Here is a 19,076-nt window from a genome sequence, read left to right as displayed (position 1 = left end):
AACGACTTGTTTGAATAGTATATTTGGGTTTTGTGCAGATGCATAAAAGGGAAGGCTAATGAGGGGAATGAGAGCAGAGCACCCACCAAGAAAATTGCAAATGGCTAATATGCTGCGTGCATCCTTGTGTGCAAATAGCTCGGTGTAAGGGATGACGATGCCAGCTGGTCATATCCACACTGCATGCATGAAATGTTTGAGACCATAAAAGATTAGTAAATGGAGGCATGCTGAAGATAAAAGCTTTTAAATAGAGACAAAGAGACAGCTCACTAGACTACAAACTCAGTGCAGACATTATGCCGCCAATGGACAAACTTAAGGCACCACTTAAGTGGTTGAAAGTGGTGCTTCATTTTCTTTGTTGTTGAGCTACTGTTTGTTTGTTTGTAGCCTTTATTTAACCAGGTTAAAAATCCCATTGAGATCAACGATCTCTTTTTCAAGGGAGACCTGCTGAAAGTGTTTCACACAATACCCAAGCACCAATTAAAAGGTGAAGAAATCAAACAATATCAGAGGCAAGAAATGACACATTATGAGCAATCCACAAGCAGAACTTTCATCATTGGAAGAAGAAGAAAAGCGGTGACTAAACCCTCAGCACACACACACTGAGAATTTGTAACACAAACACACACACAAGCAGGCAGGGCACACTGAATAAGAACAACAGAAACACAGACATCTCAGCCCACAGAGAAAATTCTAAACATTGCATCACGCCAATACTGCTTATACAAAAGAAGGTCTGAAAGCAACAGTATAAGCAAAGCGTCTTGTCAAAACAACACTGAGGCTCCAGATGGGAAGCTGCATCTATAGCTGCAGAAAATTGGTAAAATTCCCAAGCTGACTGACATTTAGCACACTGTATGTGAAGCCCACATAGTGTTTCAAGGTGCACACTGGATGTATGCAGACACTGGATGGGAAGTGTTTTCTCACAGGCAGTCATGCTGTAAAAATTATTGTATAGACACTGTCTCCCAAAACAACATACTACATTATGAAACAGTGGCAGTGCTCATGTGACCTTTCTACTAAGCACTATGAAACAGAACTATTTGGATATGTTAATGTTAAAGAAATACAAATAATTGGTGAAGTTACGGGAAAGAAACATGACTTCCTTCAGAATAACAATATGATTTAGTACTTTTTACTTTTGTTTCAAGAGGGACACAAACATAGTTACCTGGGTGAAGTGCACCAATTATGGCGTAGCACCCTGCCAAACATAAACAATTACCAAGTATACACGTTTGAACTCTTAACAGTAGTGAACCAATGGAGAACTTTGCATTATTATATTTATTGATATTATAAAAATTGACAACCCAATACATGGTGATTATGATAATTCAACTAAAGTGAACTGTTCATTAATGTACCTTTTTGTCTTGATCACTCTTTGTTGGTCACTAAATAAACGCAGTGTACTTTTTTGCCGGACAATAATTGCCTTCTCTCATATATACAGTAATAGAGATATATTGGGTTCCCTGCATGAAAGCTTCCTCTCTGACCTTAGCAACATAAAGCCTGTGAAGCACACTTGATTTATTCATTGGGTTATTCAGTGTTGCTGTTTGTAAAATATTTCTTCATTTAGTAATGTGTCCCAGCGTTTAGCCCGCCACTGAGTGAGGGTGATGGGTCACTCTGCCTGCTGCGTCAAAGAATTTCATTTTCCTGAGCTTTAGTGGGGGGCTTTAAAGCAGCATTAGGGTCATAGTGCTTCAGAGGCTTTCAATCTTTTTTGTCAAGAATACACAAAGAATAAAAAAAAAAAACTGCCACATGGAAAAATAATACAGACAGATGCAATACAAACTGTACACTCTGCACCTTAGTCCATACAGTCAAATCTGTTCTGCCTTCTCCAGGATTACTTTGCTTCCCAACGGGACTTTAAAGATTGCCAATGTTACCCGACGGGATGCAGCCATCTACACGTGCATCGCTAAGAATCAGTTTGGGACAGCAAGCACAAGTGGGAGGCTGCTCATCACCGGTGAGTCTTTTCTCCTTTGTTGATGTAACTATGCTGTGCTTATGTTATGCTTTATATTCAAGCACATTAACACTGATAACAATGGGTAGATTTTCCTTTCAAGGTTGAAGGTTACTTGAAACAATGGGTTCTTGATTTCAAACTGAAAAGACAAAGGCAGCTTCATGTTATTTACAATCAACAATTGGGTCTAAAAGGTCAAATGACAAGCCTTATTAGTAGATTTTATTATAAGCGTGTGGTGTAGTGGGTTGTGTGTTGGTTTTCGGATCAGGGGGTCACAGGTTCAAACCCCACTGCAGTCAGCATGTCGTTGTGTCCCTGGGCAAGACACTTCACCTCAAATTGCTCCTGTGGGGATTGCCCACAGTATTGAGTATGTAAGTCGCTTTGGATAAAAGCGTCTAACAAGTGACATGTAATGTAATAAGCCTTCTATTTCTTCCAAAATACAACTGCTGACCATATCAGCTTTGGACAATATCTCTAAATGAAGTAGCACTTGAAGAAGAATATGTAAATACCACTTGCGTGTCTGTACACAAACATTTGTATTTTCTGCCATTAGTTGCCTAACACAATCAATTTGCTAGCACCCATGAAGCTAACAAATCAGCATACAGTATCATGTTCGTTTAAGCTAGTATTTTTTCAGCGGGGTTAAGGGTTGGACTATTTATATCAATGGTCATTCAGTGTTGCTTGTAACCAGGAAATGGGTCTCAACAAAGAAGTATTCCAACATATGCTCCCTATAAAACATTGTATTGCTTTACGATCGGGCGAGCTGCTGTTCGCCCTTTCTCCAATCTTTTTGCCAAGCTAAGTTAGCCGGCTTCTGGCAGTAGCTTTCAATATTGCCTACTGACGTTAGAGTACAGATCTCCTTATCCAACTCAAGAAAATAAATATGCCTATTCCAAAACTTTCTTTCACTTTTAGAATGCATTTGAAAGCGGCATAAATCACATTATGCTTAAGCAGTGCTCTTATATCATATTAATATTCTTTGCAAAAAAGATTGAAGGTTAAAGGTCTAGAGAAAAGTTAGTAGTTAACATGTAGGTGAACTGGAAACAAAAGAGCAGCATTGTTTTTGTAATGCAGACAGATTCAGCCTAATATTATATATACCCTCTACTCTTTTGAGATACCAAGTCTACTGTTTCTACATCCCTATGCACAGTTTCAGCTTTTAAAGGAATCTAAAGCTTTTCCAGCCTCACTGTACCTGGATTTGGTTAAACAGACATGATTGGACAATTCTTATCGAGGCCGGAGTTAAGCAAACGTTATTCAAAACTAAAGGTCAATGATTTCTTGTCAATCTATGGCTTGATAATGTCCTCATTTATATTCATGTAAATTGCATATGTAACGTTAAAAACCAAGGTTATTATCAAATTAAAATGTCTGGTATACATTATGCAAAACAACATTTGAATAAGCAGCAAAACATTATCCTGGATTTAGTTAAAGGTCGTGTCACCATATTTATAATTTCCATGACATAACACGTCCACGTAGTCCTCGCGATTAATCTATTGTGTGTAGCCACCTGACCTATTTTTCTCATTAGCTTCTATTCTTCTTATACACTGACAGCTGAACCATTTAATGTCATGGAATTTAATTACTGTGACCTTTCCTCAACACACAACGAGGCCTCCAATCCACCATAGCCACCAGTGGGAATGCGCTCCCATCTTTGTTATCCCGCTTCAAACATTTTCCCTTCAAATTGATGCCCGAACATAAAGTGTGAACCTGATATGTCATAAAATGTTGCTAATGGACAGGCCTGGAATGTAAGTGCTTATTAAAAATCAGGAAAAGCACACTTCCGTGGGTAATTTAATGATGGTGACTTGATTTAGCCGTGAATTGAAGTGAGATGGCAGTTGCCTAGGTCACGGCGATGTTAAAGGTTCCCGTGGCAGCCATATTAACATGCGTACTCTGTCGTCTGTTGTCTGCCCAGAGCCCACCAGGATCACCATGAGGCCTACTAACATGGAGATTATTGTTGGCGAGAGCATCGTGTTACCCTGCCAGATTGCCTGCGATCCAGCTCTGGATGTTTCTTTCTCGTGGGCATTCAACGGCCAGCTCATCGACTTCCAGCGAGACAGCGATCATTTTGAAAGAGTGGGCGGGGTGAGTCATCACAAACATTAAACACAGCTATATTCGGGCTATTTTGGGATTAATTGGGACATACTGTGTTATGTGCAAGGTTATGCTCTACTGCCCTGCTGAGGTCTTCTTAGACACCAAGCAATAATTTGTTTTGCCAAGACTGGTCCATTAGAACAGTTTCACAGTGGTCAGCAGTGGATAGTATAGAAAAAAAAGACAGACACATATCAGTTCAATTCCTTCAAACCCTGTCCTGTTTAACGCCATTTCAGTCCTACAAAGAGTCTTCATTTATTACGTCTTTATTCTTTTCATCCCTTAAACTTCCAGTTCTCCTTCATCAAGGGAGAACATGTTCTTATCACCTTCCTCTGCTTTAATTTAATTTGCATACCTATTTGTGAACCGTAACCCCCGAAATAATTGAGTAATGAGTCAGTCGGCAGCAGGCATGGCACCAGAAAATGTCCATCTGAAATCCTCATTCCCTGATATAATAACAAATGACAACTCTTTGTCGGATATGTGTTCCTTTTGATGAAGGTTAAAGTAAATTGTTCAGAGTTTGTCACGCTTGAAATGACTTTGAACACGGTGCCATTTATCATCCAAGGTCAGCAGTCCAATCCCTGCCGTTCGTGTTAAAGGTTGCCCTCATGTGTTGTGGACATGCCAAATTCATATCTTTATGAATGCAAATGGAAATTACTAATGACATTGAACTGTGCATATAAATATAATGAGATATAGTTTTTATAGAATCTGTTTCCCCTGTCCAGAGAGATTACCAGCCCCCCGCTCAACAGCTTCTGATGAATTAATTAACATAATTAAAGCAAATCTGCCTCATCACTTCCTTCCTGCCAAGGTAGGACGCCTTGCTTTCGAGCATAAGCTCCCAGGTTGGCCAGGTGGCGGCTGACATTAGAGAGAGAATCAGACATGGCAGAGTGGCGTGTAAACCCTGTCAGGCGAATGCAAAGAAGATGAAAGGAAAGTTGGGAAAAGAAAAGAGAGTAGGAGAGGTAGTCTCTTTTGCCCGTGGCCGCGTAGAAGTGCCATTCGACTCGGCTCCTCTGTGTCAGGTGGTGGAGGTGGAGGTGGAGAACCACAGGCGTTCCTTTGCAGGTGCTGCATCTGGGAGCTATGATCACTACCGGGGTGATGAAATCTGCTCTGACAGCAGAAAGTATACCTGGCGCAGCCCCAGGTGACTCGTTTAAAGAACAACAGTCTTCTCTTCACAGGCTGACATGTTTTGTGAAAAGACCACTTCAGTTGTCGGGTTTCAGTAGGTTGATTTCCACGCAGTCAAAATGGGTTAATGTGTTAACACAAAAATGAAAGTCACTTCCACCAAAGGACCAACACCAACAATGAATACATCCTACCAAATGCTCCTTATACAGGGTCTAGGTATTATTTAAAAAAGTTAAAAAAAACATTACTCAGTCATGTGATTCCAATAGTAATAGAGTACCTACTATCTTACTATTGAATCCCTTGTTTGTTCTTTATTCAATAAAGTAAAAGTAAGTCAAGTAGTTATTGACCGTTCTTGACCTCTATTCTCATCCAAAACATTTGTATACACTTTGAAAGTGTTTAAATTATTGAAATATAATGAAATAACCCAACTTTTGGTGACTGGAGAAGAATGTATACTGAATGCAAGTTTGTTAATGCGGTCGATATTTTAAAGGGACTGACAATTTCATTATGAGAATGTAGTCCTTTATTTAGATCAGTGAGTTTTTGAGTGGTTGTCTTTGGTTGCCAAGCTAAAAAATATTGCTATAAGTAGACATGTGTTAAAGTGTTATTTAGTACCCTAAATTTGGTTTGGCAACAAAAGGTTTTGCCCTGTTTATCTCAATTATTGATTTTGTAAGGGACAACCCAACCGGGGTCATAACAAGATTTGTTTGAGGATTTTTTTGTGCTGTTTCTTCATTACAATTGGGACACTCAGCATGGGCACTGTTGTTTTTTAAGATTAATATCACATACAATTTACTACTGCTGTAGGTAATAAAGTAGACATAAGAGCACCGAATGTGCTAATTCAAAGCTTAAAATAGTCCACAACAAATGAAGCAAAGTCTACTAAAGAAAAACAATAGTTTAACTACAGTGTCCGCCTGTTACAGGATATTATTTTGCCTTGAAGAATAAATGATATCCAGTGATGTTTAAAGAAATAACAACAATTAAAGTCTTCAGTGTAAATCAATGAGCTCGGGGCTGAGTAGCACAAACAGGGTAGCAAAGATATTAAGTATTAAGTAGACATTCAAGGGCACTGTTGGTTTTTAGTCTTTTAATGAGATTTGTTGACATTAAGGAAATATAGAAAACAACAGTCTTATCCTTTGAAATTGTACGGCTTTGCATCCATAAATAATAGAAATGTCCGTAAACAGATGAAATAGATACTAATATTATTCCTGATGTTGTATTATGTTCTCTCTTAGCCGAAACATGCATCCAACGTATGTTAAAACATATTTGCTTGGTGTTATACTCATATCTTGCTCGAGCATAATGTTATTACAGAGCAATTAGGATTGTCTTTCCAATTAACTGTGTTTGTTTTGTGTGTCCTAGCTACTAGCTGTTTGTAGGGGTTTTGGGGGGGGGGGGGGCTGGTTGGTCAGGTAGCGCCTGAAGGACAGCCAAAAGCATTATTTGTGCCGAGTACATCTGCCATGTCTGTTGTTGGTGTTTGAAGAGATGCAAACAGCAGCAGCCTGGAGACTATGTGATTGTGGAAAGCATAATAAATGTTTCAAAGGTCCTAGAGCCTAAATCTATGTGATGAAATAACACTGCATCTCTTACTTAGCCTTATTTTTTGTATTCAACGATCATATTCCTTTCCAGAGTATATCAGGGGATCTAATGGTTCGTAACATCCAGCTGAACCACGGAGGAAAATATGTCTGCGTTATTGACACTGATGTGGAGAGCCTGTCCACCTCTGCCATCTTAGTTGTGAAAGGTAAGATAACCACTTGAATTAAAAGCATGTTTTTATCAAGCCTTTTATATTTTTCTGTAAATCACGAGACATTTAACCCTTGGATGCATAAGTGGGTCTTTTTTGACCCGGTGAGGTGGTTTTCTTAGAGTATCTTTGTAATTACATTTTTTTATCATTTCATATTCCAGCTATTCCTCAAAAAACATGTTTTGGATATCATGCCATTCACATTTTAAATTTAAATGTTATACATTTTAAGAAATTGTAGTTTTTGTATTACTACCCCAAGCTTCCATAAGTGGGTCAGAAATCACCCGCATGCAATTTCGTTTTTTTTTTTCAAAATGTAAAAATAAGGTCTACAATTATAAATAGTGAAAAATATTATACAAGTGATTTTCTTTAACCAAAATGACAAAAATGGCATAAAAACACATATGAGTGTAGGGTCCAGTCACTCGTGCATCTAAGGGTTAAGCATATATTCAAGTATTCAAAGAGAAAGAAGTTTTGAAAGATTGGAAAAACCTTTAGGCTTTCATTTAAGATACAGTGCGGAAAACAGACGAATGCTACCTCTGTCAGTTATGTCAGCTTCTGTTTACATTATATATGTGCTGCTGGATTTAAAAAGAATGATAGACACACACTAACACTGACATGTGTGTGAGTAGCTTTGTTAATATGTGTTTGGTGAATCTGGCTCACTGTGCACTGGGCTTATCTCCGGTGATTTACATTGGTATTCATGCCCTTAGCAAACTGTAATAGTGGTCCCAGGTGCTTTGAGACAGCAATGTTTATCACGGAAAATGACTATAATTGGCTCATTTACACATCGGCAAAATATCATGGAAAGCATTTAAATAATTGAGCAGCTGAGCAAACAACAGCAACATAGTAAAGCCATAGCGCTTAACAGTCACAGACACTCGCTTCTCTCTTCCCCCTCTCTGTATTCTTTTATTGTTCTCTCTAGTGTCTTCTCCAATCTAGCCCCTCTTTCCTTTTCTCATAAATGATCCCATCCACTGTCTCTTTCCACTGCTGGCGATCCCAGTAATCACTTTGTAGCGTGGCACATCACACACGCAGTGAATGAAAAGTCCCCGCATGCACACACCAAGGACGTAGCCCTTAATTAAAGCTACCACGGAGGCCTTGATATGTAACAAGGTGCACACGTCTTAGTGGGTTTGATGAGGGGAGGCTTCTTGGAATGGGTGATCACCTCAAATTCACCCTCTTTATTGTATGATTGATTCAGGTCCGCCAGGTCCTCCAGACAAGGTGTCGGTGGAGGAGATCACAGACAGCACTGCCCAGCTCTCCTGGACTCCAGGAAGGGACAATGGCAGCCCCATCACCGGCTACATCATCCAGGCCAGGACTCCTTTCACTGTGGGCTGGCAGGTTGTGGATACAGGTACCATGAAACGCTGTCTGCATGTAGTATTTATCAGGGTTCTTGTAGATGTAAGGTACTTTGATCCCCTTGGGGAAACAGGTTTTTTTTCATTTGTGACCAGAGGTGGGAAGTAGTGGAGTACAAATACTTCGTTACTGTACATTTTTCTGGTACTTTACTCCACTACTTATTTTTCTGACAACTTTTTACTTTGACTTCCAAACATTTGGTCTACCTATGCTGTAAAATGTATTATCTCTTCGATTTACGCACGGCATCTATTGCACGTCTGTCCGTCCTGGGAGAGGGATCCCTCCTCTGTTGCTCTCCCTGAGGTTTCTCCCATTTTCCCCTTTAAACTGTGGGGTTTTTCTTTGGAAGTTTTTCCTTGTACGACGTGAGGGTCTAAGGACAGAGGGTGTCGTATTGTCATACTGATATTCTGTATAAACTGTGAAGTCCACTGAGACAAATGTAACATTTGTGATATTGGGCTATATAAATAAACTTTGACTTCTTACATTTTTAACACAAATACCTGTACTTTATACTTCTTACATTTTCCAAACAGGCTGGTTCCTTTAGTTTGAATGTGTGTTTGGTGGCGTGATCATTATTATTTAGAGTCATTGCGTGCCTATTGATTTGAACACGATCCGTGTATCCATCATTTCCTGGTCTTCTCTAAAGAAGAGGGACCAATGAAAACGTTGTCATGTTGCCGTTGTTCAGCATGGAAACATTCATTAGCTAACAATGACATTATTGTTCTATTAATATAAAGGGAGGTCAGGTACTCTTTAAAACAGATGGTAGTTATGGGTACTTTTGACTTAAAGGTAGGGTAGGTAATTTTGGAGAAACCAGCTCGAGTGTGCTAGAATTTGAAAATACACAACCGGAGAAAATCTGCCACTTCCTTACAGAGCCCCTCCTCCAACACACACGAACGCGCACATGACCAATGAGGGCACAAGATAAGTTTGTGCACAGATGGAAGGCTGACAGGCAGGTAGGCTATCCAGTTATTTTAGCCAGGCCGGCTAAAATGATTGGTCGTGCTTTTTACAGTATTACGGCTTCCACAGATGACATTTTTTTATGGATTTTTTGTCAAAGCACTTAAGATATTCATTGCTATCGGGATGTTAAGATCATTCCATGGAATATAACAAAAAGTGTATCTCGAGCCGGTTTCTCAAACTTACCTACCCCACCTTTAAGTACATTTCGAAGCACATACTTCTTACTGGGTAAAGAAGTCAGTACTTCTAATTTTACCAGAGTATTTTTAAACACGAGTATCTGTACTTCTACTTGAGTAAAGGATGTTAGTACTTTTGCCATCTCTGTGTGTGACAATATGGTTTTTGAAAGAACTCATTCCATGTTCACAGTGCCGGAGGAAGTCAACGGGAACATGCTGACGGCCACGGTGTCCGGTCTGAACGCCTGGGTGGAGTACGAGTTCAGGGTAGTGGCTCGCAATACCGTGGGCCTCGGAGAGCCTAGTCCAGCCTCGGCCATGACCAGGACAGAGGATACCAGTATGTGAAATCTTACACTTCATGCATACACCCAAATTCAAAGGTTTAATTGTCATATGCACAAAGCTACAGTGTAGAAAGGGCAATGAAATTCTTCTGACCTGAGCTCCTCCAACAATGAAACACATAGATAAAAGATGATAAAGGAATGTAGTGATTTTAAAATGTTGACTTACCATTGAAAAATCTGACTCTTCCCTTGATTTCCCTATGGATTCAATGATATCTTCAACCATAGAACTCTACTCATTTGTAATCATAAGTTTACATGGATATCACACTGCCAAGTTTCCAATTGCCTGCTGAAAATAAAAGTTTTGGACGTTGAGGAAAGGAAATGAGAACTCATCATGAGGATGGCTGCTACCTTACAAATCAACCTAATTGGATACATTTGGTATCAGTCTAAGCATATTCCCTTTGGCTATTTCGAATGAGCCATTATTGTGAGCATAGCATTTTCCGTTTAAGACCTTTTCAGATAAGATTTTAATATTTCTGAGCGTTCTATTTGACGTATTTACTGCTCTTTCACAAACTTTGTCTGAAGGTTTACTTGTATTGAAGTGCGCGTGACAAGTCTAGAGCCCTTATATCTGCGCAGGAAAGCTTTATGTTGAGTGTTTTGCTATGTGGAGAGGTAGCTTATATAAATGGTTTAGCTGAATCAATGGGTGTCAAGGTTGGTCACTTCCTTTTATTTTGCCTCCATTTGTCAAGGTAAGTTGTAAATGGACTGCACTTATGTTACGCTTTTCTTTACAATTGGCCTCTTATATACTAACACACACATTCCAATGGGGATGGGGCTGCCATGCAAACCCCTGGCCTGGCTATCATAAGCAATTTGGGATTCAGAGTCTGGCCCAAGGCCACTTTCATGTGTAGACATGATGAGTCAGGGGTCAAACTGACTAATCTGTGAGAAGTGGACAAGCCAAGCCTTAGTGTGAGAGCATGAGACAGAGTTTGAAAACATGAGTGTTAGCAGCCAAGGGAGGACTCTAAAAAAGATAAAGGTATCCTAATGAAGTTTGGATAGAAATCCGAGTTCTCAGTTCCTAAGCTACTACGCCAATGGCCAACATTACATTGGTAGGATATCAGATAGGTCTCAAAATGCTTCAACACCCATTTGCTGGTACAACACATTAAATGTGATGCTCCACTTACGATAGGCCCTCCCCCCCCCACCTACACATTCAGCATTTCCATCACACTACAGTGCACAAACAGCTGAGTAGGAATGGGAATGAAGTGTTGAGTTGAGTGTCATCTGCAAAATACTACGTATCTGGCTTCGTGTTTATGCATGGTGACATTTGGGCAATATCACTTTTTCGCTGAAGTGCACATCCTTGTGTTCAACACGAGTCAGGGATTTGTTGGCTGTAAAATAGAAAACAGTATCTGCAGCAGGCAGCCTTGTCATGAGGCTACAAGTGTAGTTGATGCTTGTTGTGGGGCTTTGTAAACTGCGTTCTAATTGCTCTCCTCTGGGTTTTACCTCTCAGTTCCTGATACAGCTCCCACTGACGTCGGAGGTGGAGGCGGCACAAAGTCTGAATTAGTGATAACATGGGAGGTAAGTCATCTGTCACATTTTACTGTTCTATCCATCGCCGGGTAATGGTTTTGCTTAATTGTGCAGAATTGAACAGAGCAATTTTATGGCCCACATTATAGCAAGACACCTCTCCTCCGGGCTCAGCCACCGAGTGCAAGAGAGCACTTGCTCTGAAGAGTTTTGCACTTTAGCCACAATTACATGGCCATGCAAAGGAAAAGATAAGGCGGAAGGTGATTGCTGAGTGTTTCTGGGTGGTAACCGCAGAGAACCGGGCTGTGTCTAATCCCAGAAGACCTTGTGGAGGTGCAGCGCAGAGACGGGCCTGTCTGTTTCTCTGTCTGTATGCGTTTTAATATCACTATAGTTTTGTGTTTTGCTCCCAGCCTGTTCCCGAGGAGCTGCAGAACGGAGAGGGCTTTGGGTACATCATCGCCTTCAGACCCGTGGGCACAGTCACGTGGACCCGGGCGGTGATCTCCACTCCCGGCGTGTATCGCTACGACTTCCGCAACGACACCATCCCAGCGTTCTCGCCATTTGACGTGAAAGTGGGGGCGTTCAACAACCGAGGGGAGGGGCCCTTCAGCTCTATCACCACCGTGTTCTCGGCAGAGGAAGGTACGTGAAGACTTCACAGCCCGGCAGCAGAGTGATGCTTAAATAAGCTATAATCTCTCTCCTTACAACTACGACCTTGAATCGTAGTGATGAGGAGATATTTATTTTCCCACTGCGGTTATTTCCCTCCCCCTCTAAGCTAGAAATGTCAACTTGATATTAGTTATCATGCTGGTAGATTACAGGAAATCCTAGCTGACACTTACCACACGGCGCTGTCAGGGAGGTATTCTGTTAATTGAATTTGCTGGGCAGATAGTCTTCCCTTATGTCAGTCATAGATCCCATTAAAAAGAGAAAGGGGGGGAATAGCTTCTCAGTGAAACTACTGGTCTGTTCTGTGCCTTTCCTTGTATTGCTGATCGTGTGTGTGATGGTGTTGGATGAATGTCTGGGATTCTTACCCACACTCTATATTTCACAGTCCCCGGTGTGTCTCCTAAGAGGGTAAGGACCAGGAGTGTGTCTGCGGTGCAAATTGAAGTGATCTGGGAAGCTCTTCCTGCGATATCGGAAAGAGTGCTCGGATATGAGGTACTTCGGAAAATCATTCTCTCCCTTTTTAAAAAACATGATAATTGACCTTCTCTTTGCTGCGTGACTATCAGATCATAACCATTCTTTCTTGAAACTATCTGTCTTTTTCTTTCTTGTAATATTCTACTAATTCTTCTCATGTAGCTCTGCAAGGATTTTGTTTTAAATGTAATAATATAATTAAGTGACCACGAAACGGTGGTGCATCAACAGCACAAAACCCACAGGAGGAAAATAAGATAAAAAACCTCATCCTTTTAAGAATGCAAAGAGGATTTGCTGCCCCCCCCCCCCCCCATCTCCCACCGGTGCTCTTTCAATATCTGTCACCTCTGGCCCTCCGCACAAAGCTCTCCAGTTGCCATGGCTGTGTCCACATTGTCCTTTCAGAAAAGAACTTGTTTCTCCCAGCACGGTATTGAAGAGGATTTAAGCTTCTGAATCTCAATAGGCCACCAACACTATGGAGCTGTGCATCGCGCATATATATTGCTCAGCCTTTCACTTCCAGTTTAATGTAATCATCATAATTACAGCTTACGTTACCGTAAACCTAATAGTACCGGTAGGGCTTTTCATATAGAACTTTAATTGAAAAGAAATTGGAAATACAATCATTTAATGCAACTGAATAGTATCCCTGAGGGCAGACTTCACATTTCAATTTAATTATTAATTGACTTACCTCTTATATCACTTAATAGTAGACACATTGAATATTGAAGATGACCCAAAGCGAGCGGCAAATTAGTTAGTTTGGTTTATCAAATATCGCTTTACCTGCAATTGGAGGCCTGAAGGAAAGCAAACTCTGTATCTTACCCAGAGCATGCTTAGAAATCTGAATCAAGATGTATCCATAACCTATTGATTTACTATATTACATTTTTCTCAGGCAAAAGCACAAGCTGAGGTTGTTTTAATGGACAAAACAGGCAATAATCATGTATTTTGCTTTCTGGGTCAGTTATCATATGACCCTCTAATGCCCTTTTCATATGGTGGTTGGGAGGTTGTGCATTAGTAATTGAGACTATGAAAAACGCATTGCTCATCATTACTCACTGCCTTCCCTTCAATTCCCTTCCGTAATATATAGCGTTTCATATTTCACGATTGAATATGAATTTAAAAAATCCAGTGAAATGCACCATTGGCTGTTGCCCATGATTGTGACTTTTTTCCGTCAAACAGGTCATGTACTGGGAAGACGACACCAAGCCTGACACTATTGGCAAAGTGCGCATATCTGGAAACTACACGCTGGTTAACATTACGGGGCTGAAAGGAAACACAGTCTACTACCTCTGTGTGGCTGCATTCAATACGGGCGGCTCTGGGCCACAGTCTGCGTCCATCAACACCACCACAAAGAAACCACGTGAGTCCTTCACCGACAGCCATTTAAATTACTTCCAAATGGTCCTCTTCATGAACCATGTCCCCCTCTCGGATGACGTCAAACTGTCCTCGACGTGACAGGCATAGCATTCCTTCAGCTCTGTCTGTTCTGCTCATACGATCCAATGTGACAAGGGATCTTTTGGGAAAAAAAAGAAGAAAAAAGTGATCAATGTGTTGAGTGGAACATTCCTACCGTGACACAAGTGATGTGCAAGTACAATATGTACAATCTAAGAAAACTGCTGTGCATAAATTCCTCAAATGTAGGGATAAGAGCTTTCTGCAATATGAAGGAAAAAGTAACCGGTGATTCATGACACCAGGATAGTAAAGTTAAGGATAGAAGAAATACATATTTGGTGGCCTAAGACTGACTCACTGGTTGTAGATTGTAGTTCTAAGCCTGCCATTGACTTTAGTCATGCACCATTCTCCTCCGTTTATGCTATCTCTGCTACCAGTTTGTAATGGCACTGCTTAGCTGAGCATAAGACGATTGTGATTGTTTCAAAAATATAGAAACTTAATGAAAATACTTTTGATCATAAAGATATAAAGGCATAAAACATAATGATAATGGGGGAAGTTAGACCTTTCTTCAGCGCTGTCACAATACTTCCCCAAACCAGATTTTTCCAAATTTGTATTTGAAGATTTCTACCCGGCAATACAAGAAAACAAATGTAGAAAAAACAGCAGGATTTAGACAAATTTGAATAGAAATACAGATATGCAAATAGATTTTGCCTCTAAATGCTTAGAGGGTAAACAATTGGACTCTACGGCAGGACTGCGAGGTCTCTAGCAGCTAGCTTGAATACAGAAAGAGTTAGCCAGCAACAATATATGCAATACAGGGATGGACTGCAAAGACAAATACAGAAATGGACTGCAAACGGAAAACACAACTAAATAATTAAACACATGCTAATTCAGCACATTTCTTCTGTATTTGGTTGTGTTTTCTCACTTTGCCTTGCTCTTTAATGCTTTGCATGTTGTCAATTTGCATGTGTTTTCTAAGTTAAAGTGTGTTGAGTTCTCAGGGCCGCTGTTGAATTCAGTCTGTCTTTATTTGGCGCTCTGCTGCAGTCTGAATGTATTATGCAAACTGAGAGTGATGAAGTGGAGCTAATGTAAAGAAGAACAAATCTGTACAATTTTCAGTGCATGCATTGAAAACAGTTAAGCTGCAGAATATCCTGTTATATATTTATACCCCTTTTTTCTTGTTCTAGCACCAGATCGGGCTCCTCTCAACATACAATGGACCATGATTGGCTCCACACTTAAGATGCACTGGGATCCTGTCGTTGCTTTTGAGACAGAGTCAAAGGTCACTGGATACTTGGTGGGTCTCAATTCGATGCAAATCTCTAATGTATCTCTTGAATCAGGGATGACTGCTTTTGCATTAGCTCATTTTTCTGCGTCACCCTCTCTCGGCTCAGGTCCTGCTGAAAAGACATCGCAACAATGACATCAGAACTATCTCCACCAACAAGACCACTGTGGAGCTCAGCCTCTCATCCTATGACAACTATCTCATTCAGATCAAGACCATGAGTGAGGGCGGCGAAGGTGTGGGCAGCGAACCCATCCACATCCATAAATTAAGTGAGTTGACTGATGTGTTCCTCTATTTCACATCATTTCCCTGTTGATCCCTGATAAAACTGCGGATTCAATAATTCAGAGAGAACATTTAATTTGGCTTCATCGCCTCCCTTTCCAATGTGTAATAGACTTATTTCGAGTACAAGAAAAGCAACCTTTTTAGAAATGTGTGCGCGGAGTCATCCATCTCTGCCATTGGGTTATTATTCCTTGTTGACTGGCTGCACAGCGCTGATGCATATAAAGCAGTTCTGTGCTCCCATCCCGCTGCTCTGCAAACATGGTAAGGCGGCTCAGTTTGCTGCTCCGCTCTTTGATATGATACCAACTTTATCTTCCTATGGTAGTTAAGAAGCCTTTCCTGTTGAAAGTCAGTAATAATGTAGATATGGGAAAAAGTCACAGTTGGCCTTTTGATTTATGATGACTTGTCAGAGATTTTGAGGATAGCACGGCAGAGTTTTGTTCATTTGATTTGGGCAGAGATGGCAAAAGTAAACACATCCTTTACTCAAGTGGAAGTACAGATACTCATGTTTAAAAATACTCTGGTAAAAGTAGAAGTACTGACTAAACTTCTTTACTCAAGTAAAAGTAAAGAAGTATGGGCTTTGAAATGTACTTAAGTAAAAAGTACCCATAACTACCAGCTGTTTTAAAGAGTACCTGACCTCCCTTTATATTAATAGAACAATAATGTCATTGTTAGCTAATGAATGTTTCCATGCTGAACAACGGCAACATGACAACGTTTTCATTGGTCCCTCTTCTTTAGAGAAGACCAGGAAATGATGGATACACGGATCGTGTTCAAATCAATAGGCACGCAATGACTCTAAATAATAATGATCACGCCACCAAACACACATTCAAACTAAAGTAACCAGCCTGTTTGGAAAATGTAAGAAGTAGAAAGTAAAAAGTCGTCAGAAAAAGAAGTAGTGGAGTAAAGTACTGATACCAGAAATGTGTACTTAAGTACAGTAACGAAGTATTTGTACTCCACTACTTCCCACCTCTGGATTTGAGGGGTATTTCTGCTTTTTTCACGAGGTGCTCTGCTGGTTTTTGGTTGCAGGCATGGGAGCGCGAGGCTCAGGAGCGACTGGCCTCGGCCCATTGGTCCTCTCTTCAGTCCTCATCAGCGCACTGCTCTGCTCCGCCTGGTGATGTCTGATCAGAGCCTTCGGAGCGCCTTCCCTCCCCCTCCATCCCTTTCTCTGGACTGGCACAAGGCCCGGACTTCATTGGCAGAACTGGGAAAGACTGGACAGCACTGGACTCTGCCAATCTCTTAAAGGGACCACGCCACTTTGTTTTGAAGGGCCATCACACAGAGACGTGAAGATGTTGCGTGCATGATATCTTTCAGTATTTCTTACAGCGTCATAAGTGCCACCGTGCTCTAGGTTTCATTTTAGAAGTTATGATGTCCACATGACTTATCTTCTTAGTATCTTTGTAGATACTAATGCCTTAAAACCCATTGTACACAGAAAGTCCATACCAAAGTAGGTGACAGGCTGCTTGTTTGATGGTTTCTTTAACCCTATATACTCAGAAGAATTTGTGTTAAAAACCAAATTCTCTACAGACGATTAATCTATATTCATTGGGTTCATTCTTATTTTACTGTCTCAAAAATCTTAAATTTAACCTGTTCCATTGACAGAACATCAGCTAATATCCTTATCACATGCAGCTTTTGCCAAAAGAAACATCCATTACAGGCTTAACAAATTTCCAGGCGTTGACATATATATGAAGGATGCATAGCAAATTGATCAACTGTGCCTCAAACCCTCTTATCTCTGCATACTGAGATAATATTAGGTCTGTTCGAGAGCCGTGCAGTCTCTGGAGCTTAAGGCCCTCTCCACAGTACCCTGATAGATCTTGGCATGTTGCCATCTCGTGCTCCTCTAAATAATAAATGCCTATCACACTCCTCACCCTCAGTCTAGCTAAAACGCTGGGATTGCAGGAGATAGAGACCTGCGGTATTACTATGTCAAGCATATCCCAAGTGAACTGTTCCTCCTCTACATTTAGATGACCTGTGTTCTAGATACGTATATCATATCATGGAACATGTACCATCTATACCCCAGATGACCCGCTGACCCAGTGCACAATAGACTAAAGGATAACAGTGCCTTCACTAGAGCTCACTAGTCACTCACCCACCCACTCACTTCTTTCTTCTTCTCCTTTGGGAAAGATGTATGTTGCAGAAGAGGCATTGTTTGCTTTTCCTTCTGAAGAAGTTAGTTCAGAAGGACAGAAAACTCAGAATGTACACGGAGCCCATTATTAGAAAGAGTCTGTTGATTCAATTACACAAAAAGTGTTGACGCTTTAGGAAAGCTGCGATGGATTGAGATATATGGCGGAAATGTTGGTCCAAGTATATGTTCTACGGTATAATAAATGTTTGACTCCATCCGAAACATAATTTATGAGCTATTAAGGCATCAGAATAATTGATGCGGATACCGCAGACAGAGTGCCCTGACTGGAAATGGAGCAAAATAGATAGTTGTAATTTTACCCCCACCCCATCACCGCCTATTGGACACATACCAGACTGAAGAGCATTGCTGCGCTGCTGAGTGAACTACTTTTCATGCCATTTTGTCACGTGGATGAGTCTGTCAAAAGCCACCCAAGAAAGAGCCGAGGTGTGATTACTGGGGTCCTGAAGAAGTTCACGAGGATGTGAAGGGATCAGCTGAACTGCTACACATTACTGTGCCTTTGCCGAACATGGGGCTGTGTACGGTCATTAGCTTGGAGTCTGTCGTCGTCTGTTTTTTGCACTCCCTTTCCCCCTACTTCCTCAAAGTCGAATGAAAGCACAAGGAATTGATGCAAGGTGACTGGATGTCCTCACTTAGCCGTCTGAACAGGTGTGCAGACCCCAGAGGCCTCGTAAAAAAGTCCAAACGGCCAACGTAATCAGGCTGTCCTATCTGCTCCTTGAATGGTTTCATAAAGCTCTGCGCTCTTTGATTAGACTGCTGCAGACCAGTCAATGGGATATTGATTTTCCTGCCCCATTATTACAGCTGTCACAATTCAGCTGCTTGACTGACTGATGGTCTCGTTCTTTTTGCACTCGTTCTGTTGTGTTACTGTCACTGATGTATCAGCACTATCCCTATTTCAAAAGGCATTTTTTTTTTTTGTGTTTTGGTTTTTGCTTTTACTAGACATTTCACTGTATTAGCTAGTTT

The 19,076-nt window shown here is 40.8% G+C and overlaps 1 protein-coding gene across 1 annotated transcript in view; it reads left to right on the top strand.

Annotated features, from left to right (window-relative positions):
• cntn3b (contactin 3b) overlaps nucleotides 1-17,160 on the top strand; it is a 56,881-nt gene extending 39,721 nt beyond the window's left edge. The window contains exons 12-23 of the mRNA XM_034121823.1: nucleotides 1,890-2,017; nucleotides 3,999-4,174; nucleotides 7,040-7,157; nucleotides 8,407-8,565; nucleotides 9,945-10,094; nucleotides 11,609-11,679; nucleotides 12,048-12,282; nucleotides 12,707-12,816; nucleotides 14,014-14,200; nucleotides 15,462-15,574; nucleotides 15,675-15,840; nucleotides 16,919-17,160. Of these exons, the coding sequence (XP_033977714.1) occupies nucleotides 1,890-2,017; nucleotides 3,999-4,174; nucleotides 7,040-7,157; nucleotides 8,407-8,565; nucleotides 9,945-10,094; nucleotides 11,609-11,679; nucleotides 12,048-12,282; nucleotides 12,707-12,816; nucleotides 14,014-14,200; nucleotides 15,462-15,574; nucleotides 15,675-15,840; nucleotides 16,919-17,010 (1,705 nt within the window). The 3' untranslated portion in view covers nucleotides 17,011-17,160. The remainder of the gene's footprint in view (nucleotides 1-1,889; nucleotides 2,018-3,998; nucleotides 4,175-7,039; nucleotides 7,158-8,406; nucleotides 8,566-9,944; nucleotides 10,095-11,608; nucleotides 11,680-12,047; nucleotides 12,283-12,706; nucleotides 12,817-14,013; nucleotides 14,201-15,461; nucleotides 15,575-15,674; nucleotides 15,841-16,918) is intronic.
• Nucleotides 17,161-19,076: the final 1,916 nt, after the last annotated feature.

The sequence above is a fragment of the Trematomus bernacchii genome, unplaced genomic scaffold, assembly GCF_902827165.1.
Source record: "Trematomus bernacchii unplaced genomic scaffold, fTreBer1.1, whole genome shotgun sequence".
Lineage (NCBI taxonomy): Eukaryota > Metazoa > Chordata > Actinopteri > Perciformes > Nototheniidae > Trematomus > Trematomus bernacchii.
This window is presented reverse-complemented; position numbering and strand designations above follow the sequence as displayed.